Source organism: Calliphora vicina, chromosome 1 (genome assembly GCF_958450345.1).
Source record: "Calliphora vicina chromosome 1, idCalVici1.1, whole genome shotgun sequence".
In the NCBI taxonomy this organism is placed as follows: Eukaryota; Metazoa; Arthropoda; class Insecta; order Diptera; family Calliphoridae; genus Calliphora; species Calliphora vicina.
In genome coordinates, this window is record NC_088780.1 from 122,910,424 (window position 1) to 122,933,153 (window position 22,730).

The 22,730-nt window shown below is 29.5% G+C and overlaps 1 protein-coding gene across 1 annotated transcript; it reads left to right on the forward strand.

Annotated features, from left to right (window-relative positions):
• On the forward strand, positions 1 to 20,631 carry LOC135963734 (V-type proton ATPase 116 kDa subunit a 1-like). Its single transcript, XM_065515701.1, has 6 exons — positions 1 to 139; positions 16,916 to 17,058; positions 17,743 to 19,638; positions 19,709 to 19,934; positions 20,010 to 20,181; positions 20,247 to 20,631. Exons 2-6 carry the CDS (start codon positions 16,942 to 16,944, stop codon positions 20,338 to 20,340), a joined length of 2,505 nt encoding a protein of 834 aa, XP_065371773.1. The 5' UTR covers positions 1 to 139; positions 16,916 to 16,941; the 3' UTR covers positions 20,341 to 20,631.
• Positions 20,632 to 22,730: the final 2,099 nt, after the last annotated feature.

Here is a 22,730-nt window from a genome sequence, read left to right on the forward strand (position 1 = left end):
CAGACGAGTGCTTTCTACCGACGAGGCAGGTTCTAAAAATTGAAAGGTAGAAACAAAAAAAGAAGAAATTTTAAAATACTATAACGTCGGTTAACAAATATTTCTACTTAACGGAATAAATTATTTAGTTTGTGGCAACGTAAGTAAAATAAAACTACAAGTTTTTAACCAAATAAATTGTGTAAGAGAAGCAGCAGCAGCAGGTAGTGAAAAATATATGATAGCGAGAGAGTGACTGAGTGAGGGGAAATACCTTAGAAATAATCAAAACAATAATAAATAAAACAAGTGTTTTTTGTTAATGAATTATTAATTTTGTTCGATTGTTTGTTTCTATTTCGTTCTCTTTGCTGTGCTGTATTGTTCGAATTAAAACAAATTAATATTATTTGAAATGAACAATTAACCGTAAGCAACAACAAAATATCAAGGTGATTGCCAAATGCTGAAAAATACTATATGTAAATGTGAACAACAAATTCAGCACAATATTTGAACAATTTGAAAAATGAAAAAAACTAAACAAAAAAAAAAACAGATTCATAGTACATATTTTCAAAATTAGACAAAATGAAGAACACGCGAAATTAAAACTACAAAATCAAAGCAAAAATTAACTAAATAAATAATAAAAATAAAAGTGTGCCTGCCAAGAAATAAAAATACAACAAAGGTGGTTTGATTTAATAAAACAAAAAAACAAATTTTTGCAAATCTTTTAGTGTTAGTGTAATAAGCATTAAATTAATTATTAAAAACAGATTTGGTTTTTAAAGTTAAAAAAGTAAAACGAATTTCATTTATGTTTAAATGTAAAATATGAGCGATTTTTTTTAAAAATTTCCAAAAAATTACATAAATTGTTTATTAGCACGTGATTTGTTTATTATTTATTAGCTAATTTTGTTTAGCAGATATTTAGCAGTAATTTTACATGCACTGCATACTTCATCATAATGATCATCATCATTATGTGTCAAAGTCACATGAGAGTTGTCACAAAAACAGTCAGTGTTGATTTTCCTTTCATAACATTTGTTTACAAAAAACAACTCTACCAACCACCCTCCATCCCTCTTTGCTTTGTTCATAACTCATTAGCTCCACACCCAGAATCTGTTTAGTTAACTCGAGTTTACTCTGCTACTCTTCTGAATGTCTGTTTCCAGTTGTATCTATCTCTATAATAAAAAAACAACAAAATTAAGTACGAATACATTAAATTGTATTTTTTTATTAGCTCCTACTGTATATTTGTTATTGTAGTTTGGGTGTAAGTGCTAGAGTATGTGTGAGTTTTATTTTTAATTTGGGGTTCGATTATTGTCTTGTCAATTTGGGCTCTTCTTAACACGCACACGAAACACTGTGCGTATGTATGAGTGAGGGTTTTAGCAAAAGCCAGTGGCGTTTTTTTTTTTTGCAAGTTTTATGAGAATGTGATCATGTGATTTATGAAAATATTAAAAAAAAAATACAATTTAAATTATAAATCTTGATTGAAATTAAGATGATTTACATGAAAAACCTAAACTGGTTTTGAGAATAATATTAAAGTGAAACAAATTGAACAAGTATTTATATTCAAAATATAATTCTCAACCAGTTTTGAGGTTTGTTTTTATACAATTTTAACGTATCCTAAAAGTTTATATAAAATTATTGGCAGGCAATATAAAAAAAAAATTCCAATATTTTTTTTATTAAACATCTTTTTTATTATGCAGTCAATGTTTTGTTAAGCCTTTTTTTACACAACTGATAGATTAAAATATTTCAATGGAAGAATTTTAGCATATTTCTCGTATGAACAAAATAATCTCTAGCTTAAATCACGAGATTAGTTTTGCAACCAATTTTAAGAGTTAAACATGAAACAATTATTAACTCGTATAGAAAACAATTGTTATTAATATGTCATGAACAGTGCTACCAGATCAGTTTGATAAAAAATCGGCAATATTTCTGAATATGGACATAACATGGAAAAATAAAACTATTCTAAATACGCATAACTTTATTCTAAAGAAATAAATAACACTATTTCATGGTTTAATATTAGAATCTTTCTGTAACATTCAGTCCAAAGAATATACAACAAAACTAAAAGTCCCTACGTTTTGGTGGTTATTTTCTTACAAAAATAATTTGTTATAATCCTAAAGGGAAGAGAGAGAATAGACAGAACTAACCATGTAATGGGTTACTGGGGGCATATAGACCGTTTCCAGTTCTTACACTTTACATGAAATTGATTTGTCAATTTAACATGACATTGTTCTGGCAAGCTCCTTTTACCCTATGTCTTGGTACATTTTTTTCATGATAAACGTCTAAATATTTGTCAAGATAAAAAATCAGGTATAGGCTTAGTTTATTAGTGTCATTACTTTGTTATGACAAAATTGTTAGTGCTTTTGCTCAGACAATATTGTCTTGACAACAAACGTCATTTATTGTTATGATAAATATTTGTCAAGTATACGATAGGTGCCTCGATAAAATTATTAACAAACATTTTTCTTAATAATTCCATTTGTCAATAACATTCAATTAATAGGCCACAAACCAAAAAAAATTCTTAAGAAATTTGTATTTTATTAATGTATTTTATTAACAACAAAAAAAATAGGAATATAAATTATAGAAAACTAAAATGTATTAAGTTTAATTTTTTGACTCAGTAATTTGTTGGATGGCCCTTGTTTTTGTTATTACTGCTACACAGTCGTTCTGGAATCTCCATACTAGGGGTATATTTTACTTGGAGTATGGATACATAAAATTTCATATTCACCCCTATCGGCAATAACATGTGAAATTTTATATATTATATAACCAAAACGCCAGGGTATCCCACACGAGTTAAGTAAGTCCCTAGTCGACCTATATCTTCATATAGGAAGCTGGAACGCTTAAAAGTTTTAACGATATGAGTTTTAATTGGTACTCCAACAGTAACGAAGAGTTTTAATGGTCTCCACCAGAGTAAAACAGGAACCGTTATGCGAAGCCTTATATCACACACGTGCTAGAGTGAGAAGCAAAATTGTCGAAGGCAAAAAACACTAAAACGGGCCTGATTGCACTTAAAAAATAATTGCAATGACGCGCGAGTTGTTAATCAACCCAGACCTACTTTACGACATATATCCATTTTCCTCGAAGGGAACAGCTGCTTATTTTTTACAAAATTCCATCTGAAATTTTCACAACATGCGGAATTTTTCACGTGAACAACGTTGATGAACGAGAAATGAGAAAAGCGAATATATTTCATGTGAAATATTGATTCACGATAGGGGTGATTATCTTTTATGATATAAATTGTCTTCGTTAAACTTGACTGTATATTTGTGGGTCCAGTATCATTCCCTTCAGCAGTTTTACAACTGATCTCTTATCACTGCACTGAGCTGAACGAACTATTTTTCCTATTCCCATGGAGTCAGCATTATGTGAATTTTAGCAATCATCTTATGGGATAAAACCAAAAATCTTTGTTACTTTTGAGGTAAAAAAAATCACCTAATCTGGCAAGCATTGTGATTGATCTTGAATCATGAAGTTCACTCACTCAAAGTTTATTTTAATAACATGTTTAGTAAAAGTAGTATTAAAAAAAACATATGTATTAATTTAGCAAACAGATTAAACAATCATGTGACTTCTTAACAATAATTTGAATTATTCTGAGAAAGTTGCATGTTTGGCAGCTTTAAACAAAAACAGTAGTGGCTTTAAAAAAATGTTTATTAAATTCAAACTTTAAAGCAACCCTGGGGAAGTTAGTAACAAACTAGTCCCATGACCTGTGATTAAAATATATCATTGGTTTAAATCTCTTAATCATCAATGACAAAAAAAAATCAATTAATTTTTTTTGGAAATAGTATATCAAATTAAAAACAAGTGCTTAATGGAAACTTTAATTTTAAACTAAACAAAACAATTAAGTTTTTGTCCTCACATTCATAAAATTGGAAAACATTTTTAAGCTGACTTTATACGATCACATTGTGGATCACTTGTGGGAAGGAAATGAAAATAAAATCCAAAATACGCTTGATTAAGAGAGCCATATATATTTCTTCTTATTATGTTAAAGCTGTAAAAAACATACGTTATTATGATACTGGCGCAAATGTGATCGTGTAAAGCTGCCTTAAGTGATATTCTACTGCACTGATCTACATATTATGTATGTATTTACTATATAATAATTAATTTCTAATTTTTTTTCTTTCAAATACGGAATTTCTTTAAAAGTAGGTAGAATTTGTTGTAACAGTTGTCGAGAGTTCATTACTGGCAACAAGGTTTTCGGATGATGCTGCTGTGATTAAGCAGATATAGATCGTTGATCCAATTGACAGGAGAACGTTTTTAAATTTGTATAGTATTTATATTTCAAATATTTTTCACAACACTTGTTGCTAACGCTTTAAAATAAATCTATTACAAACACTCATTTGTTTTATACAATATTTTTTTTTCTTTGAAAGTTTATAAATTGTTTCTCAAGAAAAAACAACCGATAAAAGTTTTCAAATCGCTGTAAATATAATAAACATATTGTTATCGTCTTTCAGCAAGTTCAGCGTGCTGTGCATTTCTATTTTTTGTAGTGATTTATAAAACAAACTTCAAAAATTCTTAATAAAATCATATATTTGTTTTCAAAACAAATATCAAAAGGCATAAATAAGAAATGTATTTATGTATTCAATCAGTATTGAAAACGTTTGTGGGTTCCCCGGTGATAAAACACACACTAGTTAGTGACTGATTAATATAGAAAAAATTAAGTTCTTATCTTGATTTTTTTTTTAAAGATTTTAATAATTTTTAAAGAGTATATTTATGTAAGTGTATGTATGTATTTGCGTACAATAATAGTTGGTCAGATATGTGTTTATGAAGTGCGGACTTTCCACAATGACAATTGAAAATATAAATACATACATATGTATGTAGTATGTATATGTATATATTTTTGATCAATCACATAGTTAAGTAACATAGTTAAATGATTTGAAAATTTAATGATACCTGGGTTTTAAGTGATTTATGACATTTATTGCTTGTAATTAATTTATTTATCTTGATGGTTTTACATTTCTTGATCAAAATCCAATACATATATTTCCCTGTTAGTGGCATATTAATAAATTTTATAGTTTGTTTTTGTTTTAAGTTTTCTATAAAACTATTGAGATTTATATCTGTTATTTGATAATTTAAATTGGCTAACGGATATTGTTGTTGTAAAACTTAAGTTTAAAATGCGAGATGTCAGATGGCTTTATAACAGATATTGTACATAGTATGTATTACGAGATTTACACGATGACTTTTCAGTCATTAAATTTTTCCCAAATCTTTTTTGAATTTGATTTTTCTATACCTCTCTCGCTAAGAAACTTATAAAGTCATTCCATAGATTAGGTTAACAGGCAGCCGCATGGTAGAGACAGGAAAGAGAGCAGCTCACTTGGGTCCAAACAATAGAAAGGTCCAATAGAAATGAAAAGAGAAGGGGAAAGTCAGATAGAATAAAGGAGTAGAAGAAATAAAGTGGAAGGAGGTCAGAAGAAGAGAGGTGAGCAGAATATTATGCACCAGTCATTTGACTGATATTATGTCACTCCGTGTACCTTTATGTCTGAAGGCTCCGAGAGATTTTTTAAGGAACGATGTCCCAGAAACCTGATGCGTAGATCTCCCAATGCCGGACAATGACAAAGAAGATAAAAAATGGTCTCATCCACCTCTTCCTTTTGACAACTTCTACAGTAGTCATTATAGGACAGGCAAAGTCTCCTCACATGGTTGCCAAATATGCAGTGTCCGGTTATCATCGCCACAACATTAATTAATTGTGAGCGTGTCAGGCCAAGAAGATATGTTGTCTGGGCTATATCATTCTGGTTATCGTACAGGTGGGTTCACATCCCCATCTTGTCTCAGCGAGTTCATAGTAAAAGTTACTAATTTATAGCTTGCAATTAGATAACGGAATCCCGTAAAGGAAGCCTATGTCTCTTCAGGCATAATTGTGCCTTGTTTCACCAAAACAAGTAAGCAACACAGTTGCCCGACTGCTGAATGTATCGCCATCCTATTTAAGGATTCCCGGTATTCCTGGACTAATTTCGATGTTGTGTACACATCTCTCAGAGATTTTATGAGCCAGTTAGCAGCCACTTTAATAGCGGTACCTTAAAGTCACACAAAAAAGTCATCATGTAAATCTCGAAATTGTCTAAGGCCCCGTTTACATTGTACCACAAATAATATGATCTGTCAAAATTGTGTGCAGCGCAGAGTACGATTGGGATAGTCTAAACGTAATATTTAACACACACACAAGCACATTTGATATGAAAAATATGCTTGTTATGTTTGCTTTTCAGATTTTCTAACGTTTATGATACGAGGACGATATCATATAAATATGATAATTTATATCATCAAGATGATATCGTTTCGATATCGTTATAATATCGTTTGGTTTATTGGGAGTATTTATTCCAAAATGTTGCCTTCTTATAAGTTTTTAATAATACATATTGGCACACTTTAAGGAGATAAGAGTGCAAAAAGAATTGATAACAATTAGTTTTTTTAATTAATTTTTTCTATTGATAAATTGTTTTTCTTTTAGCAATGATTAAACACATTTTATAAACAAAATCAAAAGCAAATTTTTGATTAAATAACATTTTGGCAAATACACTTGCATATTTTATTATTTAGAAATTAAAAATCTTCTAAAATATTTTAAGTTGGTAGCATTAGTTTCTGTTTATTAGAAAATATTAAACTATGTATCTCCCATATTTTGAGTTTTGTTATAATTGAATCGATGTTGGTCCTTTATTGCAGTGTACTCAAAAAATCAGTTTGGCAACTCACAATTTACAAATAATTCTACACCACCACTGTCTTCATCATTTAACAACCATTTGGCCACGCCATCAAATAACCATAGTAAAATTTTATTATTTCAATTAATTGGAAATTGATTTTTGTTATAGTTTTTTTTTTTGAATATTAAACTAATGCATAGAGTGTTAAATTAACACTCTCTCACTCTCTCATTCAGTGATGGTAACTCAGCGATATTTAGCATGTTTTTGACTGCTTTTAAATAATAGTTTCAAAAATATAATTTTTAAATTTTGTTAGAGTTGGTGGTAGTTAATACTGTTCTGGATCATTTTCTCAACTATCCGTAGTATTAAATTGCCGAGGACGTGCAAAAAGTCAATGAACTCTCAACAATTTTCAAAGTTTTAAAAAATATCACGAACTTTTCTCATTTTGATCTTAACGTTCTGCCTATGGATCTTTCTGCATGTTATAAGTCCAACATTAATTCCAATAAAATACAAACGGCGAAGCGTTTTGTGTTGTCTGGAGATACACCCAGAGTCTTTGGCGGGAATCGAACACACAAACCTCAGATTGATAGTCCAGCACACTATCGTCTAGTCTGTCAGGGTTCTATATATATATGGTAAACAGTAAAATGTTCTGGATCAAAATATGAAAAATACAATCCAATTACTAATAATAGAAAATATAATTGATGCAGGTCCGTATACAGGGGGTGAAAAAAGCATATTCCCCCCCCCCCCCAAAAAAAAAAAAAACCAAAAAAAAAGGGAAAAATGTAAAATATATTTTAATTTATTTCCCTCCCCCCAAATTATTGACCTGGATTCGCGCCTGTATTGGTGGTGGGTATATAAGATTCCGCACAGACGAATACATACATATGTATGTATATAAATAAGCTCTTTCTACACACTTTTTGAAAAATGTCTGCGGAATTGTTAGGAGTTGTCAACACTGGTTTCTATTGGGCGTAACAGCTTGATTACAATTGGAACCACAACCACTATGGACAATAAGTTTTCATATATTTTGTATGGGAAACCAAAAAAATCATTGTGGCTGGCCAACATACTAGATATTCTTTTATTTATGTTGCTCTCTCTTGAGATCCTCTTATTTTTCTTATGTAGAGTTGTGGTGATGATACATACATTTTTATTAGTTAAACGTCAAAATATGTCTTCTGTTGACAGCGGTCGCAATTGTAATCAGGCTGTAAAGCGAAGAAATTGCGTGAACAAAAATTGCTTTTAATTATACAATAACTTATGTAAAATATGCCGCTTAAAGGGGAATAGAGAGTAACACGCTTTATTCCTATTTTTGTGTGTTAAATAAACATTCAACAAGTTAAAAAAACAACATTAAGAGAACAAATTATTTGTAGGAAGTTAAAAATAGTACTCAAATTTCATATTACCGGAAATATACTGGTATCAAGGTTGTTAATATTAATTTAAAATTGTATAATTTTTTCTTTTTATTAAATTTTACCTAAAAAGATGAGAAACAAACGACATTTGTTGGTTGTCATTTTTTACTTTAAAAGACAGTGACAAAATAGGTTTTAAGGCGCCTCATTAGTGTAATTGTAATATAAATATAGCGTAAAGAAATTCGTTACACAAAAACTAATATTTTAACAGCTTTCTCCAAAAACTTTAACATAACAGCTAAAATTATATGATATGTTTAGAATATTGCTACTTTTAGGTTAAAAATTATGTTAGAATACTCAGTCTAGAAATGAAGTATAAAGTCAAATACTTTTTTGAATTCATTTATTTGATTTCAAACCCTTTATATTTTTTAAAAAATTCTTGACGTTTTCCATTTATATGTTTAAAATAACCATTCGGGGCAATAAATCAATCATGTCTCTAAAACTTTTATTTATATTTGTTAAACTTGTACTAAAATGAGTTGTGACAGTATGACAGGCAAGACATTCTTGTCTATTTTTATCTTATTTGTCAAATAAATAAATGTATTAACATGTCAAATAACCAACATTTTTCCACCTAAAAATTTCCCTGTAAGTGTAAATTGGTAGAGCATACCAGACCTGAAGGTCAATTATGAATATATAAAGTATTTACATACAAATTTATATAAACATTGACGGATGGACGGACAGGTATGTGCTTCCAATAAAAGTTTAAATTATTTATTTTCCATATTAAATATTCTCACGTTTACATGTGATTCTAATAAAAGTTATTTGTATTGGAATTATTAACCAGCAAACAAACAAGTACTAAATTAAAACATTTGAAGGTTAGTAACAATTTCATTACTAGTATTTTTGTTTGAAATAAGTTTTTTTTTTCCATTTCAATACAAACATTTTGATTTTGATATCAAGAATATTGAATGAAAAAACCATGAGTTATTAACGGTGTGAAATTTAGTATATTTAATTCTTATTTGTGTATTTCGAAATCATGTGGCACTGTATTTTATTTATTTATCATACATTTTTTTTAGTTTTTGACACTTAAGCTCTAATTAGCAACAAAATATATTGTACATATATGAATTTCAATAGCAAAATTGTATTTAATAAATATTTGTGTCTATGCCTGTACTTCTCATGGGGCAAAAACACATAATAAGCCAGCTATATAGACAGACAGACACATGATCGTTTTTCTTGCTGCTCATCAGCTGACTTTAAAAATAATTTATTTGATCTCTTTTACTAGTTTTTTTTCTTCTATCTTTTCTTTAATTTGTTTCTGCTTAAATACACATTGAATTTACGCAATTTGAGTTGATTGTATGTATTTATTTTCATGTTGTTTTTTTCCGCCTTGTTTTTTTATTATTTTTTAAATCAACAATACAAATGATAACTTAATTAAACAATGATATGAACAGTCAAGAAAATAATAGAGAAACTTTAAGGCATAATTAGAGGGTAGGGTCTGGTTTCAAAGACATTATGTTAAGTGTTAGGTAAATTTTAATGTTAGAAATTATATTGACAAATCAAAATGCAAATACTGACAGTAGTGAAATGTAAAAATCTGCGAAATGGAGCGGACTATTTAAAAGCGATTAATTTATTTTAAAAGTGTATTAATGCAGGTCTCTATTCGGTATTTACACAATAAAGTATATCTATTGGTTTTTGTTTAATTGGCTTAAGTATCGGTATCGAAAGTACGGGTCGCGAACGTACGATTTTTCCACATGTTTTTTTATTATTATCACCATGCCATAATTTCCCATAAATATCTTCAAATTTTCTTAACAAACAAGTAGGAAAGTATGGTAGGTCAAGCCCGACCATATAATACTCTACACTAAGTAACATTTTTCTTTTAAAAATTCAATTATTTATATTCGTGAGTAATTTTCGAATTGGGCCTTATATGGGAGCTATGGCCAATTATTGACCGATCACCATGAAATAAGATCGTAGTTTATGTATATGTGAAAGTTATTTATGTTGAGTTTTATGTGTATACCAACATTTTTATAAGTTTTATGAACGTTAAAGTGATTTACGGAAGCGGGAGCAATGACTAATTATGGACCGATCATAATAAAATTTGGTGACATGAATTCGGTATATATAAAACTTATTTGGAACAATATTTGTGTAGATACCTACATAAATTAAACATTTATGGGCGATAAAGTCCAATTTCGGGAGGACATTTGTATTGGGGCTATATGAAATAATGGACCGATTTCAGCCAGTTTCAATAGGCTTCGTCCTTGGGCCGAAAAAATTATATGTACCAAATTTGATCGAAATATCTTCAATAAAACATGATGATTATCAACATTTTATTTTTCGATCCTGGTTGACTAATCGTAGGAAATGCCCATTTGCGATTGGGCAGACCACTTCAAAATATGTACCTCAATAGATTGTAACCACTGGCTTGCAACCCTAGATACATAGCTGTAAATTGTGAATATTTTTATTCAAAATATTTCCAAAAACTTAATTATTTTTGAATTTTAGTTATATTTGAAAAACTAAATTTATATTGAAATCATTCTATATTATTCAAAATAGGATACTAATTAATATATATCTATTTAGAATATAAAGCAATAAATATTATTTGATTTATATAGAATACGATATTAAATATATTATACTTAAAAGTTTTGAATAAACATTCATAAAATTATACTAATATTATTTGTATTTTAGTAACAATAAGTTGTATTTTATTCAATATATAAAGAATAGATTTTAAAATATTTTAATCAATATGAAAACATGTAATTATTTTCAAATTATATTTTTATAGTAAAAATTAAATATTAATTTAGTTTATTCAACTAGTTATAAATGAAATATTATTTTACTTATTCGAAAATTTGATGATAGATTTTATTCAAAGCAATTTTCTTTGAATAATTTTATTTCTCCAAAAAAAAGAAAAATATTTAAATATTCAACAAAAAAATTTAGAATACTTTTATTCATAGAAATTTTCTTTGAATAATTTTATTTGTGAAAATAAAGTCAAATATTTTAACAACAAATTTTTGAACAATTTTATAAAAAAAATATTTTTGTGTGTGAAAATGAGCTCGGACGATGAAGATGTTTCATCCGATGGTTATGAAAAAGATCCTTCGTTTGCTATGAAAAAACAAAAACAATGCTCAAAAATAATTCAAAGATAAATAGCCCTAGGAGGAATGCCATGTCAGACGATCATTTTGAACAACTAGTTACTTAAAAAACAGTTTTCAAAAATAATTCATGAATTTTGTTCTTCACAGTTTAAATTAATAATAAACCTCCAATTGAAACCATAAATCTGTGTTCATATTCTAGTGATAATCAATGATTAAGTAGTAGTTTTTAAAAATAGAATATTAGAATTAGGGTCTGAAAAAAATTTGTAATTCGTTTTGAAAATAACTTTTTCAACTCAGAATGCAATCAGAAGACATTTTACATCAGTATTATTGTGAAATAAAAATATTCTTTTACATTTATTAGAATTATTTCTATTCAGTAATTTTTGGAAAAATAAATTTATTTGTTTCAAATTTGTGAGAAATAAAAATATTTCTAAAGTTTTATTAGAATTATTTCTATTCAATCATTTTTTGTTTGAATAATTTTAGTTTTTTGTGTTTTGTTTGAATAAATATTCCAAAGAAATTAGTTGATTTTTTTTTGTATCTAAATGAAATAAATTTAAATTTTATTCAACTTTGGTTTATTTGAATATATAAAATTTTACTATTTTCTAAAAAAATGTCAATATAATTTAATTAAACTAATATAAAATGATTATATTTATAATTTATTTGGTTTAAAAAGATATAAATATGGATAAATTTAACTGTAAATATTATTAATAAATTAGACAAATACTTTATTTAACTAATAAATAATTTGGAAAATAAATATTTATAATTGGAAACAAAAACTAAAATAATATAAAAAATATTTATATTTTGTATTTTATTCACAAGTTACAGCTATGCCTAGATATCAAAATATTTGAAAAAATCTTAATTCGGAATTAAAAATAAATTCAACATAAAATGTTGAATTTATGATTCAATCCCAACATTCATTCAAAGGCTTTTATTTAAATAGAATTCATTTATTGTTGAATTAATTCATAAAAGAATTCAGTCATCCTTTGAATGATACTATTTTTGTTACTTCAAATCTAATACAAATTGAATAAAAATTTCAGTTCAGTTTTGTTTTGCTTTAATCATCTACAAAATGAATTGAAAAAATTTGACTTAAGCGTTTTTGTAATTGATTTGAATTGCAGAAAATGTTAATCATTCGATACATTTGAAACATAGACAAAGACACATAGAGTGGAAACTCTCTAGTCAAAGACCTTACTCTGTTGTAAAAAAAACTATGTGAAAACAAAAACAAGTAAGAGAGCTATATTCGGCTGTGACGAATCCTATATACCCTTCACCAATTTATACTTCAAAATACAAATTTTTAATATTTTTAGGCATAGAGAAAACACATAGAGCGGAAACTCTCCTGTCAAAGACCTAACTCAGTTGTCAAAAACCTAAGTGATGAGAATGTATTAGTAAAAAAACTATGTGAAAACAAAAACAACACTCGTATGTGTAACTTTTTTGAGTAATTTTTTTGTTTGAGTTTTTTTCGAGTTTCCGCTCTATGTTCTCTATGTTTTTAGGTAAACAAAATAAATTTTCCAAAGTTGTTTTTTTAATTTTTCGGAAAAAAAAATTTCGAATTATTTTTTTTTTTTTTAAATTTTGACCCATTTTAGTTCCAACTTACTATGGTCTTATATATGTCGTTGCAAAGGTGTTTGAAATATCTATCATTAGATATCCATATTGTCTATATTAATTAGTAATCCAGATATAGGTAAAAAATCCAGGTTGTCCTGATTTTTGCCTCATATCTCAGCCATTTGTGGAATACTCGAAAGCATGTCGGACAGAACTATTGATGATTTGGATCCCGAAGATATCTGGGGTCTTCAGAAAATTGATTTCAACAGACAGACATATAGACGGACATGGCTTAATCGACTGCGCTATCATAAGGGTCCAGAACATATATACTTTATAGGGTCGGAAAATTATATTGTGGAAATTACAAACGTGGAATGACAAACTTTTATATACCCTTCTCGCGAAGGTGAAGGGTATAACAAAATGTGTGATTATTTTGAGTAATTTGTTTTGTAAACAATGTATTGGATTTGAACTACATTTGAATGATTCAATAAGGAATGAATTCTATAAAGTATAAATTCTCAAAGGAATGAATTCAAAAGGAACATTTTATCATGAATCCCTTGATCCCCACCAACATTTTTGATTATGTCAAATATCATATGATTGACCTTAAACACTCAAACTTTTATTAATATTTCATTTGATAGCTTAATGCCATTTTAACTAATTATGATAAGGTTTGTTTTTTTTTATACTAATATATGCATGTAGCTAACTAATTTGAGTTCTTTTGAAACTTGACGTCATAATTTATGTATTTAGATAAAAATGGTATTAAATTTATTTATTTTTGTTTGTTTGGAATCACATGCCATTTAATGAAAACTCATGTACAAGTATTAAATCCATTTAATTATAGATATTAAATATTTATTTATTTTTATTATATAAACATTTATGATAAAAAGCTAACTAACTAAGTTAGATAAAAAAGATTAATTGCCGGGCAAATAAAATTTTTGTAAAAACTTAGGATAGAATATGACTAGCAATGTTTCTTATATGTATCATCAAATAAAAATGTATTTAAACAATTTTAAATTTGATAACTCATTTAAGAGTACAAATCAGAATACCTAATTTCCCGTTCATTCCCGGTAATTTTTTAATACTAAATTAACCTAAAACCCAGTAAATTTAAATCTAAATTAAGATATGGTATACTGGCCGATCGGAGATTGAATGTGCTAGCGATTGTGGAGCCATACGCATATCACTATGATCAGTGGTTTCAATTTTGAATGACTCACTTGAGTATGAGAAAGATGGCTGCCGCGTTTGCTCACAATCGGGTGCACAAAACGGTACACACATGTGCAGTACTCATGGCAAAAATCCTTGAATTAGGCTATGAAATACTGCCTCTTCTGTCCTACTCTCCGGATTTAGCTCCTTGTTTCCAATGAAATGTATTGGCGGAAAGTGTTTTGACTACAACCATGATATCATCTCACACACAACTACCTATTTTGATGACCTCGACAAATCTTATTTCTTGGAAGGGATAAAAAAAAATAATTGGAGAAACCACCTCGTATTAGTACCGTCAGATAGGAAAGGATTTAGAACTTAAAATTTTAATTTGTATTAGGTCGAGCTACTAGAAACATAAAGAAACAACAAGATCGGAAACTAGAAAAAAACTCAAACCAAAATTTTACTCAAAATAATCACACATATATACGAGTGTTGCTTTTGTTTTCACTTAGTTCTATTTACTAATACATTCTCTCCACATAGGTTTTTGACAACTGAGTTAGGTCTTTGAAAGGAGAGTTTTCGCTCTATGAATATTTCTCTATGACTAGAATGATACACAATGTTTTTAACCTGAGTTTTTTTTTCATAATACATTTTTTTTCACTAAAATAATTTTTTTTAACTAAAAATATTTAAAATTTTTATTTTAAAATACAATTTTGTGAAGAGTATATAACTCTCTTATTTTTTTCCCTATTTTTATAGGGTATATATAAGTTTGTCATTCCGTTTGTAATTTCCACAATATAATTTTCAGACCCTATAAAGTATATGTATATATTCTGGATCCTTATAGATAGCGGAGTCGATTTAGCCATGTCCGTCTGTCTGTCGGTCTGTTTGTTGAAATCAACTTTCCGAAGCCCCCAAAAAACTTACATACACGATTCATACATCAATATCTCAGGAATTCTTCCGGCTCTGTTGCTATTTAAAATCGGTCCACAAATGGCTGAGATATAAGGAAAAAACCAGGACAACCTTGATTTCTTACCTATATCTGGATTACTAAGTTATTAATATAGACAATATGGATAGATAATGATACATATTTCAAAGACCTTTGAAACAACATATATAAGACATAGTACGTTGGACCTACATGGGTCAAAATCGGAAATATTTTTTAACCCGAATTTTTTTTCACCAAAAGTTTTTTTTCGTTAAATATTAAAAAAAATATTGAAAAAACAAAAAAAAATAATTTTTTAAATTGAATTTTTTTTTTTAAAATTTACAAAAATTTTAAAAAACTATTCGAAAAAAATTCCAAAAATGAAAAAACTTTGGAAAAAAAAATTTAGTTTACCTAAAATATTTAAAATTTTTATTTTGAAGTATAATTTGGTGAAGGGTATATAAGATTCGGCACAGCCGAATATAGCTCTCTTACTTGTTATTTTTAAAGTTATAGTATTATTTCTGCACATATTAAGAACCTTAGTACAAATCCATAATTACAGATATTTGTTTATTCATATTCAAAAGTATAAAAAATGTATTATTAAATGAAACCCCTTTAATTTCTAACCTATTTAACTTACAATGTATATCTCCCGCTTTTATGACAAATAATTACTAAACTAATGTTTAATAAAAACGTTAATTTTCTTTAATTTTATTTCAGTGGAAAAATAAATAAACTCATAAACAGACTGTTACAAATTCAAATGGACAAATAATGTTTGTTGTTATTTTGGGAAAAATTTAAAAAAAAATCAAAGAAAGGTCGGTCATAAACACCCTGCTCTAATGAAAATAAAACTAAAATACACGACAATTTGTTGTGTATATTTGAATGCTAGACTGACAGACAGACAGCCCAAATACAGACATAAAAATTAGAGGAAAAAAAAACATTTAAATCACAAAAATAATCATAAAAACATGAAGAATTTGCTTTTGTCTGTTGTTGTTTTTGGTATTTTTTATTTTGGCTAAAATGTACGGTCGAATGGCCAAGAAATATTATTAAAAAAAACAAGTTGAAAGACACAGACTCATAGTATGTTAGAATAGCAGATGAGGAATATAATGTGCTACAACAGTGATGGCTAGAATTTTAGTTCATAATTGGAATTGGAAAATATTTGTGTAAATTTAATTTATATATAACAAGTAGTTCGAATCTTTTACAACAGAATATGTGTTAGCAACAAAATTTACATTGTACCCATATACATACATACTATGTATGTGAGAAACTAATTTAAAAAAAATTAAGAGTCATATACTTGTTAAACATTGTTTTTTGCAAAAACCGATTGACATTTGACATTCGTTTTTTTACTAATACATTCTCACCACTTATGTTTTTGACAGGACAGTTTCCGATCTATGTGTATTATCTATGCTAAAAACTATCTCTCACTCTCTTTACTGTTTTCACTATTTTCTGCTCTACTGTTTGTTTACATTTTTTTTCGGTAATGCCAACTATTCGAAACTCAATTATGTACATACAATTATTTACAAATGAGTTTTTCTAATTTCTTTAATTTTATTTTTGCAGGATTTTTCGTTTAACAAGTCTTCATCATGGGGGACATGTTCCGGAGTGAGGAAATGGCTTTATGCCAAATGTTTATACAGCCTGAAGCCGCCTATACATCGGTTTCCGAATTGGGTGAAACTGGTTGTGTACAATTTCGTGATGTAAGTTGAACAATTGATAATTTAGATAATTTGAATTTAAGAAAAGTTTTCTGAATTTAAAAAATCTTAATAAAATGACTCAACTGATGGTGTTATCACAAAAACTAATTGTCATTGATATTTTCATAAGATAGTTTTCCTAAAATGTTGAGAAATGAAACATTATGAATTAATTCATAGGCTTAATTCCTTTGTACTTCAAATGTTTTGAATTCATTCCATTAAATCATTAAAATTTCAAATCCATTACAAAATACGAGTAGCTTTAAAAATGTATTTGTCTTAAATTCAAATCTATTACAAAAAGGCTTAAATCAATTGTTTTCAAATCATTTTGTAAATAATTAAAAACAAAACTGAATGAGAAAAAACTATTTAAATTCAATTTGATTAGATTTGAATTAACAAAAAATAAATCATTGAAAGAATAGACGAATTTATTCAATTCCATTCATTATGCATTAATTCAACGATGAATGAATTATATTTAAATAAAAGCTTTTGAATGAAGCTAAACAATAGCTGATATTTTTTAATTCCGAATTAAGATTTTGGAGAATTAAATTTCCTGAAAGTACTCTTAACTTTCTAAACCCAGAAAACGTTTCTCATTTATTTACACCTATATATGTCACAGTACACATACTAATGATATATTTCCTTTTCTATCCTATCAATTTCTAGTTAAACAGCGGTGTTAATGCATTCCAACGTAAATTCGTCACCGAGGTACGTCGTTGCGATGAATTGGAACGTAAAATTCGTTACATTGAGGCCGAAATCAAAAAGGACGGCATCACATTGCACGATATTTTGGATGATATCCCCAAGGCACCCAATCCAAGAGAAATCATTGACTTGGAAGCTCATTTGGAGAAGACCGAAAACGAGATTTTGGAATTGGCCCAAAACGAAGTCAATTTGAAATCAAACTATTTGGAATTGACCGAATTGCGTAAGGTATTGGAGAATACCCAGGGTTTCTTTTCCGACCAGGAAGTGCTCAATTTGGACTCTAGCAATCGTGGAGTAGGTGGTGTGGTCGTTGACGATGCTGCTGCTGCTCAAAATCGCGGCCGTTTGGGTTTCGTTGCCGGTGTTATTAATCGCGAGCGTGTCTTTGCCTTTGAACGCATGTTGTGGCGTATTTCCCGTGGTAATGTTTTCCTTAAACGTTCCGATTTGGAGGAGCCCTTGAATGATCCCAGCACTGGTCATCCCATCTACAAGACCGTGTTCGTTGCTTTCTTCCAGGGTGAACAATTGAAGAATCGCATCAAGAAAGTGTGCACCGGTTTCCATGCCTCTATGTATCCTTGCCCCAGCTCTCACACCGAACGTGACGAAATGGTCAAGGGAGTACGCACTCGCTTGGAAGATTTGAAATTGGTTTTAAGCCAAACTGAGGATCATCGTAGCCGCGTTTTGGCCACCGTCTCCAAGAATTTGCCATCCTGGTCCATCATGGTCAAGAAAATGAAGGCCATCTATCACACCTTGAACTTGTTCAACATGGACGTCACCAAGAAATGCCTGATTGGTGAGTGCTGGGTTCCCACCAAGGATTTGCCAGTTGTACAGAAGGCCTTGTCCGATGGTTCGGCTGCTGTGGGTAGTACCATACCATCATTCTTGAATGTCATTGACACCAATGAACAGCCACCTACATTCAATCGCACCAACAAATTCACTCGTGGTTTCCAAAACTTAATCGATGCCTACGGTATTGCCTCGTACCGTGAGTGTAATCCTGCCTTGTACACTTGCATTACATTCCCCTTCTTGTTTGCTGTCATGTTTGGCGATTTGGGTCACGGTTTCATTCTGACCCTTTTCGGTGGCTGGATGTGCATGTTTGAGAAAACTTTGTGCCGCACCAAGGGCGGTGAAATCTGGAACATTTTCTTCGGCGGTCGCTACATCATCTTGCTTATGGGTATATTCTCCTGCTACACTGGTTTCATTTACAATGACGTTTTCTCCAAATCTATGAACATCTTTGGTTCAACATGGTCAGTACGATACAATACCTCCACGGTTTTGACAAATCCATCGCTACAACTGAATCCAGAGTATCATGTCGAAGGCGTCTATCCCATCGGTTTGGATCCCATCTGGCAAATGGCTGACAATAAAATTATTTTCTTAAACACATACAAAATGAAATTGTCCATTATTACCGGTGTAATTCACATGATCTTTGGTGTCTGCATGTCGGTCGTCAACTTTGTTCACTTCAAACGTGTGTCCAGCATCTTCTTGGAATTTTTGCCTCAAATTCTTTTCTTGGTTTTGCTGTTCGGTTACATGGTCTTCATGATGTTCTTCAAGTGGATCCAATACAATGCTAAGACCGACTTCCAGCCCAATACACCCGGCTGCGCCCCCTCCGTCTTGATTATGTTCATCAACATGATGTTGTTCAAGAACACACCACCACCAGCAGGCTGCAACGAGTACATGTTCGACAGCCAATCTACCATTGAGAGAGTATTTGTGTTCATTGCCTTGATTTGCATTCCCTGGATGTTGTTGGGCAAACCAATGTACATTAAATTCACCCGTAAAAATAAGGAACATGTAAGTTGTGTTGGTTGGTCTTTTGGTATTGGAAACTTTTGATTTTAATTTGTATTCTTTACTTTTGCAGGCTAAACATAACGGCGAACTGACTGGCAATATGGAGTTAAACGAAGGTGAAACTCAATTGCCAACTGCCGCTGAAAGTCATGAAGGTGGTGCCCACGGTCATGACGACGAGCCAATGAGTGAAATTTACATTCACCAAGCCATTCACACCATTGAATATGTGCTCAGTACCATTTCTCACACCGCTTCATATTTGCGTTTGTGGGCCTTGTCTTTGGCTCATGCTCGTAAGTGTTTTGATTGCATTCATTTTGGTAAACATTTTTATTAAAATGTATTTATATTTGTTTTTTTTTTTGCAGAATTATCTGAAGTATTGTGGAACATGGTGTTGTCTTTGGGTCTTAAACAAAAGGGCTATGGCGGTGTTATTTTCGTGTTCTTAATCTTCGGTGCCTGGTGTCTCTTTACTTTGGCCATCTTGGTTATGATGGAAGGTCTATCTGCTTTCTTGCACACCTTACGTTTGCACTGGTAATTATTGATTTGTTTATTTTAAATGTTTCAGCAAATAATTTATGCATTTTTCTCCTTGACAGGGTTGAATTTATGAGCAAATTCTACGAGGGTTTGGGCTATGCCTTCCAACCCTTCAGCTTCAAAGCCATTTTGGATGGCGAAGAAGAGGAATAAGTTTAAGTAGTCTCACAATTAAACTTTTAACTTATTCCCCCTATTCCAGTATTGGTGGTACTCTTCCCACTATATAATTTATCGTCTTTTGTTTGTTATTTAAAAATTTATTAAATTTTTTTTTGTTTGTTTAACTTTTTCTGTCCACTTTGTTTGTTAAATAATTGTTAATGTTTATTGATATTAATAATCGTTATATTTGAAAAAAGCAATATACATTTTCTTCCGTAATTGAAAGATTTTGTTTCAATAAAATCATATTAAGAAGAGAAGCAGCAAAAAATCGAAAAATGGTTTTAATTTATGATTTATTTTTTTAAGTTCTTAGAAAAATATTGTTTCAAATTTATATAGTTTGAGATTAGAAAGAACATATTTATAGTAAACGAAAAAAAAAACTAAACATATAACATATAAGCAGAATAATATTTAATACATTTGAGGCCAGTTATGTATAGAATTACGATTCGTGCAAAATTATATTTAACTTCTCCAGAAAACGGGGACGTTTTTGGTTTTCAATACTGTTTCATCATTACACAGTCCAAAGGCCAGAGGCTAGAAACATGAAATTTCGACTCTATGTTCGGCTCTCCCCAAAAGATAAACTAAAAAGGGACATTTGGAAATTCGATTTTTTAAGTGAATAAAATTTGTAACTTTATATCTTCTAAACAAATATAGATAGATACAAGAAAGATTTCAAATACATCTTCATCCATTTTAACTTTTTACTGAAGAAAACGGATAAAATATGAATTTTGGTACCGATTTATCATAAAAATACCAAATATTTATATGGATATTTTATTATGAGCTCCCACAACGATATTGAAATTTAAATTAATAGAATTTGTATTACATCAAAGGGGAAAATAAGTACCAATCGGGGTTGTCATAGAATCCAATCATTGTCGGAATCGGTTTTAAAAAAAAAATTTATCAACTTTTTTTAATTTTAGTTTCTTTTCATAACTATTCGAAAACATTTTTTTAAAGTATCATACATTTGCCTACCAATGAAATTTTATTTTAACTCTACTGCAGCAGAACAAGTTTTTGAAAAAATGCAACCTTTGGCCCTTGTAAATAATGCGGCTTAAAAATCTAAATGCTAAAAAGATATTAACAAATTCTTAATACAATTAAAACTAATGAGAAAATACATAAAAACACCTCTTTAAAAAGATAATCTGTTGTTAAGTTATTAACCGAAAATTATGTCTTCGACATTTCAAAAATACTGCATATTTAGAAAACAATTGTAGGAGAACACATACATACATATATTGTACAATATTCAATAAAAGGCTTGTTCGTTGACACCAAATGTAAAGGTGATAATAAATATGAAAAGCAAATCCCGCAATTACCAAAAACATTTTTGGAATTTCGCTCACATGGCTGGTAAAAGAACAATATGAATGATTGGGGATGCATCGTAGTATGTAAAATTCTTGCCCATTTTGGAATCCCAGCTTTGTGATTTTAGAACACATAAAAAATAGGTTAAATTCGGAAGGTATAAAAGCATTATAAGTTCCCTAAGAAGCAAAGAATAATAGCAGTTTTTCGGCCAAACGATTTTCTAATTCACAAAAAATTGACCATAGATCGTATCCGATATATCGAACCCTTAGCGCCAAATTATCGTAAGCGACATTTTTAAAATGTTTGTTTTATTGCCGAAATTAAAATTTTATGGACCGACTGATGTTTTAGCGTTCTCAGAATATCAAAATTGTTAATAACATCAAATATATAGGGGGTAAGATTTTACCGTAAGTCAATGTTTATATTTTACAGTAAACAAATTTTATCGTAAGCGACACACAGTGGTATAGAAAAAAAAGAGGGAAATAAATCTGTAACTTCTAAATGGTTAGATTGGTTTGAATGAAATTTCACATGTGCAAAGAAGAAGTGTTGTCGAGTTTAAGTTTTGAACGTGGACCTCATGGGCCCACCAGGGGCCCGACCAAGGGCCCTCAAAATAGGACACCTCGGGTATGTTACATTTTTAAAACGATATTATTTCTTGGTTTGAGTTCCGATTTCAAAAACGTTATACATGTAGAATCTTCTCATCGAGCACTACAAAAAACCTTGTCGTAGCTATCAATTATCTATTATAGATTAGGAGATATTCGCATTTGAAAATTATATTTTCAACATTTATACCCACCCTACTCCAGTTTTTTTATAACAGCGTATCCAAATATTTCCCGATTTTCTCCAGTTTTCCTTTATTGGACTAACAACACATGTATGTGTCAAATGGAAAGAGAACTGTTTAAATATAATGACTAAGTCCAAAGTTATATGCATTTGAATTTAAAAAAATTTTAAAAAGCGATTTTTCACTATTTTTTTGGGAAAAAATAACTTTT

Coding starts and splice junctions, on each gene's coding strand:
- LOC135963734 (XM_065515701.1), top strand. CDS start 16,942: ATGGGGGACATGTTCCGGAGTGAGGAAATGGCTTTATGCCAAATGTTT. Junction 17,059..17,742: donor GTTGTGTACAATTTCGTGAT/GTAAGTTGAACA, acceptor ATCAATTTCTAG/TTAAACAGCGGTGTTAATGC. Junction 19,935..20,009: donor CTTGTCTTTGGCTCATGCTC/GTAAGTGTTTTG, acceptor TTTTTTTTGCAG/AATTATCTGAAGTATTGTGG.